Consider the following 15723-nt stretch of genomic DNA (forward strand, 5'->3'; position numbering starts at 1 on the left):
CCCTAGACTGATTTTTTAGCTTGACCTTTGACTTTGACTTGTGGTGGTAGAGATTTCTCATTTAGAACAAAATTAAACTACAGCTATTAGAGTGCCAAGGGGCCTTCTGGTTCCAGTTCCATGATTTTAGAATACTGCCTTAACATAGAAAGGAGTACTCATTTCTGGCCTTGTAACACAACAGTAACTTACAGGTGTGGCATCCATCTCACAGACTACCAGAGTGCAATGTCCTGTCAGTATGGTTTTTAAACAAGTGTGTTTTACACAAGTGTGCTTGATATCATTTGAAGGTTGGACATTAGTCTAACAAATTCTTTAAAGTGGCCTATTGTGGAGCTTCCCTGGAGCCTAATGTGTCCCTCCTGTCCTTAGGGAGGAGCAACGGAAGCAACATGAGCAAGAACGGAAGGAGAAGAGAGCAAAGGTTTTGGGAGCTCGAAGGGGCCTCCCATAAGGCTAAAGATCAATAATAACATACTATAAATATGCCTTTATTCTGAACCTCCCTTTTGTAAATATTTTATACTGTTCTTCCCACTTAAGATTTTTTTTTCTGCTTTGTTCACAATATATGTAGTTTCAGTGGGTTCTTCACATGCTATGTCTCTGAAAAGACATTATTACCTTAAAGCTCACAAATTCTTTGAAATTTTTTTTACCTAAATTCCTGCATAACTCAGTTTTCTAAAGAGATCTGTCCTATAGATTCTTGACCTAGATTTTTAATGTCAAGTTCCCTTTGCTACTCTATTAACAGAGCTGCAGTCCTCTTCTAGGCAAAAGCATTTCCCTTATGGTAGCTAGTTATGCCACAAGCTTTAATAGAAATGGAATAACAAGTTATGAATAGGTAAGCTAGGAAAGGCCACCTCTTTGTCCTCTAGAGAAGCTTGTCTTAATGAAACAGTGGGCCATATGGGTTGATCATGGCATCAGTACTTTACCTGTGTGATGTGTGTTAAGTTTATATGCATCTTTGTTCAGATCACTTCATGTAATCACTATTTCTCATTCAATGTATTCTTAAAAACTAGCTCATTCTAGCGTTGCTTATTTAAAAATACATAGGACCATATTGACCTGTAAGGGTTGCTGCTTTAAGGACTATTGTGCTCTAATTTATATCTTACTCAATTTATGGAAAATAGTTGATTAGCATCATATCCATGTTTGTTGCACCTAAGTGGAGCTTCCAAGTTTTGTTCTGCTTATGATTGCATAAATAAAATTTTTCTCATGGTGATTCATTCTTTGTAAACATAATTGGCTTCTAAGATTTAATGGACCAGCTAAGATTAACAAGAATTAACTTGTACTCCTTCTGAAACCTTTCCTGACCACTCACTCCCACCCCAAGAAGAAAGGACCATATCCTTCTTTTGTATTTCACAGCACCTATCAGATTCTATTATACTGATCATTATACATATATGAACCCACAGAACATGGAATACTCCTGGTGTTGAATAAATTCAGTTTGCCACCAAAAAGCAGAGATCAGATGCATCAGGAAATCTCAGAGTCACTGTCAAATATACTGCCGCCTAGAAGGTAAAATGACTCAATCACTTTGAAAGGTTATTACATACAAAAAGTACTGGTAACATGCTATGTAACGTGGACGAACCTCAAAGACATTATGCTAAGTGAAAAGTCAGACACAAAAGATCACATATTATATGATTCTATTTATTTGAAATATCCAGAGAAGATAAACCCATAGAGAAAGTAGAATAGTTACCTGGGTTTGGGGGTGGAATGAAGAGTGATTGTAAAGGGGTATTGAGGTATCTTTTTAGGCTTTTGGAAATTTTCTAAACTTAAAAGTAGTAAAGACTGTAAAGTTCTATAAATATACTTAAAAAACCCACTAAACTGAACTTAAATACCTGAATTTTATGTTAATTACATGAAAATATACAAAGTAGATTTTAGGCCAAGATGATGGAAAAGCTATTAGCCTTTGTCTATTCTCTTATTCATTTTAAATTTGGCTCTCTCAACGTATTCAGGCTGTATTATAGTTCCTACCTGCTAAGATGACAAGAACTGATCAATTTAAACTATATTAATCAGGGTCCCATTTTTAATATATGCAATCTTTGTAATACTTAAGATGACTGGGGAAGCTTTGGGGACATTAGTCTAGTATTTTAGTCACTAATAAAGTAAAAAACAGTAAGAATCATGTATCTTTGGAGGACCAGCTCTCTAAGGAGGTACTATGGACTGATGTTTGTATTCTCCCCAAATTCCTATGTTGAAGCCCTAATTACCAGTGTGATGGTACTTGGAGGTGGGGTCTTTGGGAAATAATTAGCAAAGGAAACCAGTAAAACAAAAAGGCAACCTACTATGGGTGAGTATATTTGTAAATGACATTCTCTATTACAAAATATGGAAACAACCTAAATGTCCATCAATAGACCGAAAAAAACATATATACATACGATGGAATGTTACTCAGCCATAAAAAAAGAATGAAAGCTTGTCATTTGCAACAACATGGGTAGACTTACAGGGTATTATCCTAAGTGAAGTCAGAGGAGGACAAATAGTGTATGTTCTTACATATAGAATCTAAAAAATAAATGAACACACAAAACAGACTCCAACAGAACTGTGGTTGCCACAGGGGAGGGGGTGGGGCATGGGTGAAATAGGTGAAGGGGAAAAAAGTATAATGTTCGATGTCTTGGTCTGGGTGATACATGTGGCAGGGTTCATCAGACTGTGCACTAAGATTTGTGCATTATTTACCTCCCTCAATATAAAAAGTTTAATAAAGCAGCTTTAATTAAATAATAGTCAAATTCACAGAAATAAAGTAGGATGGTGGTTGCCAGGGGCTGAGGGAAGGAGGAAAAGTTGTTCAGTGGGTACAAAGTTTCAGTTTTGCGAGATGAAATCTGTTTTACAAGCTGCACTTAGTTTATATACTGTAAACCAAAAAATGGTTAAGATGATAAATATCATATAATATGTTTTACCACAATAAAAAAACCTGTCTCATTAAAGAACAAAAAATAAAGAAGAAAAAACAGAAGAAACCTACAAGGAATAGAATAGTAAAAGGCCATCCAACAGACATCTCGGAGATTCCTTGCTTTGGAAACTGCCTTCTCATTTAGGAATTGTGCCTAATAGGAATCATCCTAACAAAAACAGTTGATTACATAGTACCTCTGCATCAGACATGCAATTCTTTAAATTAAGGTGCAGCTTAGAACCTGGTTTCATGCTGTTTCCCTTTAACAGCATTTTGCCTTTGGGAATACAGACCAGCCATTGGTTGGATGCTATTAATTTTATTTTGTGTCATCAGAAATATTATTACCTTTAGTTCTACAAAACTACCACATGATCTCTACTTAAAAAGTCTTGGGTTAAGCTCTGGAGAATTTTCATAGGCAAATTCTTCTGTATGGGCTGGATCAGTAAACACTCCAATAAAATCTATTTCCAAGAAGAACGGGCCATCCACTTTATCAGCCAGGGTGAATCCAATAGAAGAGATCTAAATTTAAAATAGAGAAATTGATCAAACTCTCATATACTAATGTTCCTGAAGTTTTGAAATTCCAAGAGGGGATTACTATAGCTGTGTCTTTATCCTATCAGCCCTTAGTAAGTCTGCTATTGTCTTCATGTGCCATAGCAAATTTTCACAGAAGTACAGGGCTGCTTTTCTCCCCACACTGCACTTCCTCTCCTCTCCCTTTAAGGTAGTGCCACTGAAGCCTAGTGAGGACAACATGGATGTCTACCCAAGGTTCTTTGAAGCTTTCCTGAACTGTAATACTGTTCTCTTATTTTAAAGTTAACATTAACCGTAGGCACGCTGAAAAGATGACCATACTGAAATTCCTCCAGAATGGAGCTTTGGCTCACAGGATAGATCTGAGTCAACATCTTTGTCTGGGTATGATAGCAGTGGCCTTTCATCTTTGAAAGGAATTTGCATCTTTCATTTGCCAACCTTCAAAAATGGACAGAAATCATCCTCACAGTTCTATTTCACTAAAAATAACAGAGTTCTGAGTGCAAGTACAAGAAAATGTTACCCTGTCAAGCAGAAGCTGGTACTGGGCATCCCGGATTCTTCCTTGATTAGAGAAGAAAAATTTGGAGAAAGGAATCTGAAAGAAACCATTTACGTTGTAGCTGAAATGTAAGCAACAGAGGCATCTGTATAAAATTGCAATGTTAAAATAATAGTTTTGATTTAATTCTAAAATTAATATATACATTATGACAAGTGGCTAATTATCTGGATTACATTCATTTTTTTTTAATGAAACAACTACTAGAAGAAAACCTTTCTAAGCCAGAAGTCCCAAAGGAAAAATGATATAGTAGAGTACAATCATGACATTTTGATGGCAAAAGGCAAAGGATAAACTAGGAAAGAAATATCTGTAACATTTATGGACAAAAAACTAGTATCCTAAACATAAAACTTACAAATAACTGAAAAAATACTAAAACAACCCAATAATGGGGTTGGAAATGAAGCAGGCACATTTGTACAAAGCTGATAGGAGTGCAGATCAGTAAAATTCTTTTCAAGGGCAGCTGGCAATTGTGGTAGGCAGAACTCTAATACGGTCCCCAAGAGTTACACCTGCTAGTGAACAAACGTCTTCTTCCATGTGTTCAAACACTAACCTCAGTGCTGCTGTGAAGGGACTGCAGAAGTAAGGTCCCAAATCAGTTGACTTTACTATTGGGAAGATAATCCTCTGTAAGCTTGACTTAATCCATAAAAGGGACTGTTGAAACATTAGAAGCATAAGAGGGCTTCAATGCAGGGGAGATTCTTCACTGCTGGCTTTGAAGATGGAGAGCTAAATGGTAAGGAATACAGGCAGCTTCTAGAAGCTGAGAAAAAGCACCCACCTGACAACCAGTAAAGAAAAGGATGTCAATCCTACAATCATAGGAACTTGGCCAATAACCAGAGTGAACTTAGAAGTCAATTCTTCCCAGAGCCTCTAGAAAGGAATATAGCCCAGCGGACACCGTGAGCTCAGCTTTATAAGGCCCTGAGCACTGAACCTAGCCATACCATGTCCCAACTTAACTGTGAGCTAATAAATGTGTGTTGTTTGAAGCTGTGAAGTTTCTGGCAATTTTTTAGGTAGCAGTAGGAAATTAATACAGCAGTTATCTAGCAAATTTTAAATGCTGTAACTTTGACCTACCAATTTTACTTTTAGGAATTTATATTACAGATAAAACTAAAAAATATGTAAAGATAGAGTTTTTCTAAGGGAAAAAAAAAGGAAAAATAGGGGAATGGTTAAATAAATTATGGTGCATTCTATACAAATTTAATGCTATGCACTTATTTTAAAACATGAAGTATATCTACACAGCTGCAATGGGAAGACCTCCACAATATATTACCAGTAAAAAAAGAGACAAAACCTACAGTATAATCTCATATATGTTTAAAAACAGACTTCAAAATATCTCAAAATACCTGAAAAAAGAAAAAATAAATTTACTATAGCAATTGGGAACAACCCAAGTGTCTATCAATAAAGGACTTGTTCAGTAAATGATGGGATATGCATATAACAGAAAATACCAAACAAAATAACAAAGATTGAAGATTAATACCATATAGTGAGTGATATGGAAGCTCTCCAGGATATAAATTTTAAAATATAAACTGGCACAGAAGATGCAAAAGTGTGTTAATTTTGAGTTAAAAAAAAAAAGGAGAAAATAAAAATATTTGTATTTGCTTGTATTTGCATAAAGAAGCTGCAAATCTATAAGCAACTTGTAGATAAAAGTTGTTACCTTATAGAAATGGGTGGGAATAAGGTGGACTGAGACATGAGTAGGAATGAGACTTTTCAATGCACATATCTTTTTGTATCATTTTTATTTTTGAACCAAAAAATGATTTGAAAAAATTTTTTTAATGTACTGTTCAGATTACTTATCACCAAAAACATCTGTTGACATAAAAACAAACTTAATTCAAGCTCATAATAATAAACCACCTTTGCACAAGATCAAGTTGTTCACACAGCAAATCTAAATGCAGACACATCCTCATTTCACCTGCTCCCTTCATGTCTGTCAAACAAATCTGGAAGGAAATTCTTATCAATTTCTCATTTTGCATCCTGGTTCGGCCCTTCATCTACTTCATTATTTAAAACATTTTGCAAGTGGAATCAATGCTATCTGCTTGCCTTCAAGAGCATGTGGTACCCACTCCATTGACCCGCTCCAACTAATTTCCTGTCTTTATGGCACATAATTCTCAAAGACCACTGTCCATACCAAGGGAAGTGGACTTCATTAGCTTGGGAAAAAGTGAAGCTAAGAAGAAACATTAACTATGTGAAGCCTGCATTAAAAAGAAAGGGGTGTGGGGGAGGGATTGGGGTGGGTGGGTGGAGAGGGTGAGGGGGATAAAGGGGCACAAAAATTCTCAATCATAATGTAGGATGGTCACAGGGATAGCAGTACAGCATGGAGAATATAACCAATGATTCTGTAACATCTTCCTATGTTGACGGAGAGTAACAGCACTAGAGGGGGTGAGGATTTAATAATATGGGTAACTGCTGAACCACTGTTATATACTTGAAACCAATATAAGACTGTATTTATCAGTAAGAAAAAAAAACTCCCAAAAATCTTAAGTAGAAACATGAAAAACAAAGGGTATCAACAGTTATTCTGTCCATACAAGTGACAGAAAAAACCTAACACACATAATTTTTCCATCATTTTCCTCTAGGTTTTCTCTTTATAATCAGAGTAAATATTTAAGCATTCTACTTCTATTTACTAAAGGAGAAATATTCAGGAAGAAGTGAAAACTAGTTAAGATTTAATTTTTAAAAAATCTTCCAACACTTTCCCATAATGATTTAAAGAGAGTTGTTACAAACAACTACTATTTCCAACCAAAGATTAGGAGTATATATTTTCAGGAAAGAAAGTAATTGCTAATGATTAAATGGTAGTGATACTGGAGAATAATTCTGCAATATGCATCAAAGGCCTTAAAAATGTACACACCATTTATTCTAGGAATTTTATTTCTAGGAATATATCTTAAAGAAAATAAGGATGTTTACCTCAGAGTTTGGTACAATAGAGAAAAACTCTGAAAACTATCCAAATGTACAAGAGAGGATGGATTAAGTAAATCATGGTCTATATAATAAAATATGCAGATATTTAAAATGACAGAAATATATTTTAACAGAAAGTTATATATAAAGTTCAGGTCAGTGGGAACAATATTATAAAACAGTATTGGCACAGTAGCATTTTTGTAAAAAAAAAGTGATGTAAATAGAAAAGTCTGAAGGTATACAGTAAATCAAAAGGAATATTTTACCTCTGTGTAGCAGTACTGCAAGATTTTTTTCCCTGCATTTTCCAAGTTCTCTATAATGAAATACTTGTTTAATAATCCATTATATGTATTACTTGTATATCTGTTACATATGGAACAGTTTTTTGTTTATATTATGCACAAATATGTGTCAAGTGCCTCTTAAACGCTGGCACTGTTCTAGGTGCAGAGGAAACAGCTATGAACAATACAGACAAGGGAAAAAGGAATCCAGGATGACCTTCAGGCTCTCGGAATTTACAGAATTTATGTTCCAGGGGAGTAGGGTAGAGGGTAGCAGTAAACAAAAGAGACAAGTGACTGAATGAAAGAATTTTACTCAGTGATAAGTTCTATGAAAAAATTAAACAATGCTCATGTAATTGTAGATTAATGATACAAAAAAAAAAAAAACACCAGGGTTGTGGTTCTGAAAGTGACTGGGTAAAAGGCGTGTGTACCTTAAGCTGGAGAGGTCAGGCGAGGCCTTGCTGAGGCAACTTTTGAGCATCAGGGTTAGTGACAGCAAAGAGGAAACAGGTGAAGATGTGAGGGAAGAGCATAGCAGCAGGTACAACACCAAGTACAAAGGCTCTCAGATGGCAGTGAGCTTACTGCATGTGTGACACACAGACAAGGACCAGTGTGGAGGAGGGAGGGACGGGGAGAGACTGAAGATGAGGAAAGGGGTCTGATATTACAGGCCACAGTAAGAAATTTAGACTTTATTCTAAGAGAAAAACACGGGGGGGTTTTAAGCATATAAGTGATGTAATCTAAACTATGCTTTAGAAAGATCACCCTGGCTACACGGAGAGTGGATTTTAGGGGGCAGTAGGACAAAAGGGAAATCAATAAAGATGCTCTGTAATACAAAGGCCTGGACTAGGGTGAGAGTGGGAGAGATGTCTGAAAATGGTCCAGGTAAACATTTTTTACCTTCTCAAAGCTTCCTCTCATTTAAAAAATAAGAGTGACTTCTTTTACCAAGAAATAAGTAAAAATTTTGATTATAAAGTATTAAGTATTTATACTTTATACTCTTAAGGGAGCTTTTCTACTAAGTTAGGGATACTTGGTTAGTAGAGTTGCCTTAGAAAAGGTGATAATGGAAGAAACAAAAAGAAACATCTACTTAGGCACAGAAACAGATGTAGCCATGACTCAGCATGAACCAGGCCATAGCATTATCAAAAATATTTCCTGATGAGGAAGCTAACATTTATATGAATGAAATAAAAAGCCAACTGGGTAAATCTTGCCTCTACGTACTCTTCCTCCTTTCCCTTTCCACACCTTCCAAGGGAAAGTAAACTACAATGTAACCACGATCTCAAAGGACCTCATTTTCATATATAATAAAGGCTTGTGCTGTTACCTGGATGTCCTGCCAGTAAGGGCCCCCGCGGGTAAACATGAAGTAACTGTGCATCTGATTCTTCCTCTGGATTATGTCCGTGTCCTCCCTGATACTCACCATCCAAGGTCGACCATCTCCACGTACACGGAGACAAAGAGTGTTGAAATGAGACCAATCATAAGACTTCTTTGTCTCAAAAGGGCCCTAAAACACATAGAGTGAATTTCACCTCATGTTTCACTATGAGCAAAATGTGAGTCACCACCTTTTGCAGCATCAAAAGGATCCACTAGCCATCCTTCTGTCTTTTTTGGCTTTCTGCCACCATAAGAAGGCAGATAAATTTGATGATTCTTATTTTAGTACAAAACACTGACATAGTTATATGTTTCTAAGGTAATGTTCGAGACATTACTGGCCCAGGTCAGTGTTCACACAGGGTAGATACTCACTCGGTACTGAACGGAAGTGAATGAGTGTATGTATTTCCTTTCCCTGGTCCTATGTAACTATGGCTTCTGAGCAGACCAATTTATGACAAATGTCTTCCCATAAATCAAAACTATGAAAGAGCTCAAGTTTTAAAACTGATACTTTATAAAAGCTACCATCCATTGAAAACTTACATTAAGCACTTAGCATACACAATTCAATCCTCACAACAGCCCTTTCAGGTACTCTCACTGTATTCCATTTTATAAAGAAACTGAGCACTCAAACTACAAAGTACTAGAGCCACTGCTGTTTAACTCCAAAATCTATGTTCTTAATGACGATCTGTATCATCTCTCTTTGAAACTGGAATTTAGTGTTAATTTCCAAAGGTGTTTTTTTATCTCAATCTCACAGGTAATCTGATTTCGAGAATACCAGTGCTCAGATATGAACTGTCATTTACTAGCTGCACAACTTTGCATTGTACTAAATCTCCACAAGCCTCAGTTTCCCATCTGTAAAACTGGCCAGGCCAGACATAGGGCTTGTCCAGGGTAGCCCTGAAACAATACCTGGTCAGCAAATTTGCAAAAAGCCTAGGCTGGTAGTGAGACAAAGTTGCTGACCTAAGGAACTTTGGAAACTATAAGGCTAAAGACAAAAGAAACTGTGCATAGGCAAAAATCTCTTGAATATAAATATGAGCAACTTATTCCTGAATGCATTTCCTCGGGCAAGGGAAACAAAAGCAAAAATGAACAAATGGGACTACATCAAACTAAAAAGCTTCTGTACAGCAAAGGACACCATCAGCAGAACAAAAAAGGATCCTACAGTATGGGAGAATATATTTGTAAATGACATATCTGACAAGGGGTTAACATCCAAAATATATAAAGAACTCACATGCTTCAACACCCAAAAGGCAAGTAACCCTATTAAAAAATGGGCAGAGGATATGAACAGACACTTCTCCAAAGAAAAAATTCAGATGGCCAACAGGCACATGAAAAGATGCTCCATATCACTAATTATCAGGGAAATGTAAATTAAAACCACAGTGAGATACCACCTCACACCAGTTAGGATGGCCAGCATCAAAAAGACTAGGAACAACAAATGCTGGCAAGGATGCCGAGAAAGGGGAACCCTCCTACACTGCTGGTGGGAATGTAAGCTAGTTCAGCCATTGTGGAAAGCAATATGGAGGTTCCTCAAAAAACTAAAAATACAAATACCACTCCTAGGAATTTACCCAAAGCAAGCAAGCTCTCAGATTCAAAAAGACATATGCACCCCTATGTTTATTGCAGCGCTATTTACAATAGCTAAGATATGGAAGCAACCTAAGTGTCCATCAGTAGATGAATAGATAAAGAAGATGTGGTACATATACACAATGGAATACTATTCAGCCATGAGAAGAAAACAAATCCTACCATTTGCAGCAACATGGATGGAGCTAGAGGGTATTATGCTCAGTGAAATAAGTCAGGCAGAGAAAGACAAATACCAAAACAAAGCAAAACTGAAGGAACAAAATAGCAGCAGACTGACAGACTCCAAGAAGGAACTAGCACTTACCAAAGGGGAGGGGTGGGGGAAAGTGGGTGGAAGGGAGGGAGAAGGGGATTGTGGAGTATCATGATTAGTGCACATGGTATGTGTGGGGTCACAGGAAAGACAGTGTAGCACAGAGAAGACAAGTAGTGACTCTGTGGCATCTTACTACACTGATGGACAGTGACTGCAATGGGATATGGAGGGACTCAATAATAAGGGTGAATGTAGTAAACACATTGTTTTTCTTGTGAAACCTTCATAAGAGTGTGTATCAATGATACCTTAATAAAAAGATTTAAAAAAAGAAACTATACATAAACATTGTACTCTAGTTGGTAAAGTTATTTCTCACAGGGTTCTGAAACTGCTTTACATGTCATATACTGTGGTTGTTAATATGTAAATGGATGGTAAATGGTGAGAGGCAGGTTTCTCACTGTTATGTAGGGAAGTTACACATAAACAAGACAGGAAAGGCTAGAATGAAACACATCGAAGTGAGGAACGATCAGCGCCCAGATCTTGGTTTCTCATACCATTCTCCAAAAAATGGAATGGCTAATTCTAGGGTTGGGGCAGGGGAAATACAAGATGAGTTCAAAGCATCTTACAGTGCCAACAACTGCTCGGACAAAAATAAGGATGGGGGTATGTCAAAGGGACAGGAGCCAGTCTGAAAGAGCTCCCCAATGACCAAAGACGGAACAATTTGAGCAACAAAATAAATAACAGGATTGGATTATAACCCAAAGTGTGAGTCCATACCAAATGACTGAATAAATAAATGTGGGAGAATAAGTCTGCCTTTCTGATGAATCACAATAATTTATGCACATACTACTACAACATAATCCCATGTCCTACCCCACATCTTGACTGTAGTGTGCACTTAAGTGACTTGCTTCCAAAGAACAGAATATGGAAAAAAGAAAAGAAAAAAAGTAACTCAACAATGGAGTAACCTGAGAAACCTACCGTAACCAGGCAATCAAGGTTAACCGAGCAGTGCTAAGTCGTGCTAACATTCACCTCTGACAGGATGTGATAAGAAGGGTATTTCAACTCTGTGGTATTCTTCCTAAACACCCAGAGCCCCAGTCTAACCAGGAAAAAAAAATTGGAAAATCCCAAATTGAGGTCATTCTACAAAATACCAAACCAGTATTTCTCAAATTCTCATGAAAAATAAGGAAAGACCAAGCAACTGTCAGAGACCAGAGGACCCTAGGAAGACATGACAACTAGGTGTAATGTGGTGTCCTGGATGGGATTCCAGAAACAGAAAGGTTATTAGTGGAAAAGCTAATGAAATCCAAATAAAGCCTGGAATTGGTTAATAATAATGCACCAATGTTGGCTTCTTAGATGTGACAAATGTGCTATATTAATAATGTAAGATGGTAACAACTGGAGAACCTGGATGAGGGACATACAGGAACTCTCATACCATCTGTGCAATTTTTCTGTAAAACTAAAACTATTCTAAAAGTTTGCCATAAAAAAATTTTTTAAAGCCATAGGCTGACCACACCTCCACTCTAAGGAACGCCCTGGCCATTACAGGCTCTGTAGTCTGTTAGAGGGGATGCAGACCTCCCTAGATCTTCATTCAATCTAGCCTCTAAGGGCTCCTCTAACATAAGAATGTCCCACCGGGGCAAAGTGATGCCTAGTAACAAGGAGCCTCTCCTCAGGAGCCACATCCCTCTTGTGCTTCTGCTTCATGCTTGTGCCCACTAGTTAGTTAACCTTACAAACATGAGATGCTGGGTGTTTTCATTTACAGAAACAAAAGCTATCTGCTATGTAGTTCATATTGCAATGGAGTTCATCCCAGTTCACTAGAAAACAGGCTGCTGGGCCTCACCTACCCGTGGAATCCTGGAGACCATTGCACAGTATCCACTGCGGCCACTTTCCCCATCCTGTGGCACCTCTGAGCTCAGAGTTCCATACAGCAGTGCACTTCGGTTATTCTTGCCCATTTGCAGGAACACTTCACTTCTACCTCCAATTGTCTTATCAGAAGTCACTATCCACTTATCTAAGTCTTCTTTTCCACGAAACTTCCAGACAACCCTGGCTTGTTCCAGCAAGACCTCATGCAGAGGGCGACAGTCAGGCCCCATCCAGTGATTCACAATATCATCCTTCAAATGCCTAAAATGGTCCTTTATTTCATCTTTAATTGCTTTATCAAAACTAACTTCAGGCTTCTCCTCAGGAGAAGTTATATCCAAAGCAACTTCTCTCTGTTGATGTTCTTGCAAACCTTCTTCAGTCTTCTGCGAGGAGGCTTTGCCTGGAGCAGCCTCTGGTTTCTGAAGACTACTGGAACAATAGTCAGCAAAGCGAGTATCCAAAAGTGGACACAAGGCAACATGTGGCTTGGGGCATTTTCTGAGAGTATAAGAACCACTCAACAATTTGTAAACTAAAGCCATGATAAGAAAAGTCTTCGATGTAAATTTCTCCCTAGGCTCGCAGGGAAAGAATCTGCAGCAAATAGCCCAGTACCACCTATGACAGAAGAGACACTGAAGAGTTACCAGTGTAGCAATGAATGCATCACAATTTCAAATTCAACATGGGTCACTATTGTGATTCATGAAAATTAGAATTATTTTCTAATTCTATCAATGTTTACCCAAAGCCTACTATGAGCAGAATATTGTTTACACAGTATGTAACGCATCCCACTGACTTGTGGGAAAATAACAAGACGCACAGAAACACAAGCCCCCTTCACAGAGTTAGTAAAAACCCATAAATAATTCAAGCATGTGCTTCAAAAGCTTGTGTTAATTTTAAAGCAAATTTTTATGTTGGACTTTTAAGGAAATAACTAGTTCCAAAAATAAGATATTCACCCAATTCACTCCAGGACCTAGGCTTCATTTTAGCATGCCACCTATAAAGAGAGAAACTAGAAATTCAGATGGCCAACAGGCACATGAGAAGATGCTCCACATCGCTAATCATCAGAGAAATGCAAATTAAAACCACAATGAGACATCACATCACACCAATTAGGATGGCCACCATCCAAAAGACAAACAAAAGCAAATATTGGCGAGGATGCAGAGAATGGGGAACCCTCCTACACTGCTGGTGGGAATGTAAATTAGTTCAACCATTGTGGAAAGCAGTATGGAGGTTCCTCAAAAGACTCAAAATAGAAATACCATATGACCCAGGAATTCCACTCCTAGGCATTTACCCTAAGAATGCAGGAGCCCAGTTTGAAAAAGACAGATGCACCCCTATGTTTATCGCAGCACTATTTACAATAGCTAAGAAATGGAAGCAACCTAAAAGTCCATCAGTAGATGAATGGATAAAGAAGATGTGGTACATATATGCAATGGAATACTATTCAGCCATAAGAAGAAAACAAATCTTAACATTTGCAACAACGTGGATGGAGCTAGAGGGTATTATGCTCAGTGAAATTAGCAAGGAGGAGAAAGACAAGTATCAAATGATTGTACTCATCTGTACAGTATGAGAACAAAGAAAAAACTGAAGGAACAAAACAGCAGCAGACTCACAGAACCCAAGAATGGACTAACAGTTACCAAAGGGAAAGGGACTGGGGAAGATGGTTGGGAAGGGAGGGATACAGGGAAAAAGGGGCATTATGATTAGCACATATAATGTAGGGGGAGGGGGGCACAGGGAAGGCAGTATAATGCAGAGAAGACAAATAGTGACTCTGTAGCATCTTACTATGCTGATGGACAGTGACTATAATAGGGTATGTGGTGGGGACTTGATAATGGGGGAATCTAGTAACCACAATGTTGCTCATGTAATTGTATATTAATGATACAAAAATAAATAAATAAATAAACAAACAAAAATAAAAAGAGGAACTATAGTGTGCATTTTATGTGGGGTCAGAAAACTTGGACTTGACACCTGGCTCTCCCCACTTATTAACTTGCAAGTATTGTGAATACTGGCAACTTAATACGGCTAAATCTAATAAAGCTGTTTACCCTCAGGTAAGCAGCTGATCTTTTAAGACCTCCATATCCTCGAGAGTAAGGCTAAGTTAACACCTTCCCAACCTACCTAAAGGGATTCTTCTGAAGATTAGATGGACTGATGGCTATAAGAGGGTTCTCTGATCCAGTAAGTATGACAAGATCCCCAACATTCCTCATGTCTAATAAGCTCCTATCCACAGCCCACACTTTGAGAAATAAGGCTTTGACTATCAGTAGTATTTGAGCTCCTCGAAGATAGAACCTTGCATGGGTTTCGGCCCCAGGTAAGTTCACTATGGATTCAGTGTGACCAAGGAAATGACAACAGAACGTTCTTGGGGTGAAAGGGTTATAACCAACTTTATTTCCATGGTGGCAGGTCAATCACTAAAATCCCATCCACTCAAAGTGAGTCTTTATGCAGCAAGCTGGTCTCTGCCTCTGGGCCTCTGTCCTCTGCTCTGCTCTCCCGCAGCCTTGCAGCCATGCCACCGAGTCGCCCAGAGCACTGGGTGGAGCTCTTTATATAGAGTCAATAACAACATATTGCCCAGACATGTGTAGTGAGCTAGCCAACCAGGGCCAGGTGAGAATCCTGGCCACAGGAACTTTCATTTTATCCACAAACCTAAACAACCTAGCACTAATACCGTTATATTTAAATACCATTCTTAATATTTACAAATCATCCCAATATATATCATTTCATTTAATCCCCGTAACACTCCTGTTAAGACAAGTCAGGTAGATATCTCCTTTCTCTAGGAAACACACCAACAGGTGAAATGACTTGCCTAAGCTCATAATGCTAGTCAGTATGGAAGCTAGCACTAGAACCCTGGGCTAAAGTCCTTCCATTAGAGGCTCTGCCTCTCTATACATAACAGATTAGCAATATAACTTCTATACCTCTAGAAAAATAACAACTTTGCTCTTAGCAGCAACATTAAATGAGTGCTGACAGGAAATGCTGCCAGAACAAAGAGGGATAAATAGTC

At 37.9% G+C, this 15723-nt stretch overlaps 2 protein-coding genes across 12 annotated transcripts in view; one reads left to right on the plus strand and one right to left on the minus strand.

The window, feature by feature from the left end:
* Positions 1-1250, plus strand: part of NUSAP1 (nucleolar and spindle associated protein 1) — a 32389-nt gene extending 31139 nt beyond the window's left edge. For both annotated transcript variants that reach the window (XM_037018985.2, XM_017648543.3), the window contains one exon: positions 376-1250. In XM_037018985.2, the coding sequence (XP_036874880.1) occupies positions 376-457 (82 nt within the window). In that variant the 3' untranslated portion in view covers positions 458-1250. The remainder of the gene's footprint in view (positions 1-375) is intronic.
* Positions 1251-1671: 421 nt separating this feature from the next.
* The window catches only part of NDUFAF1 (NADH:ubiquinone oxidoreductase complex assembly factor 1), a 50080-nt gene continuing 36028 nt past the window's right edge, over positions 1672-15723 (minus strand). For 2 of the 10 annotated variants that reach the window (XM_037018884.2, XM_017648547.3), the window contains exons 2-6: positions 12605-13253; positions 8754-8939; positions 4672-4775; positions 4068-4167; positions 1672-3520 (exon numbers count right to left, since the gene is read on the minus strand). In XM_037018884.2, coding sequence (XP_036874779.1) covers positions 3371-3520; positions 4068-4167; positions 4672-4775; positions 8754-8939; positions 12605-13253 — 1189 coding nt within the window. In that variant the 3' untranslated portion in view covers positions 1672-3370. Of the gene's footprint in view, positions 3521-4067; positions 4168-4671; positions 4903-8753; positions 8940-12604; positions 13254-15723 lie in introns of those variants that run through there. The other 8 variants (XM_037018885.2, XM_073211657.1, XM_037018887.2 and 5 more) reach the window with 8 other exon arrangements.

This window comes from Manis javanica, chromosome 8 (assembly GCF_040802235.1).
Source record: "Manis javanica isolate MJ-LG chromosome 8, MJ_LKY, whole genome shotgun sequence".
NCBI lineage: Eukaryota > Metazoa > Chordata > Mammalia > Pholidota > Manidae > Manis > Manis javanica.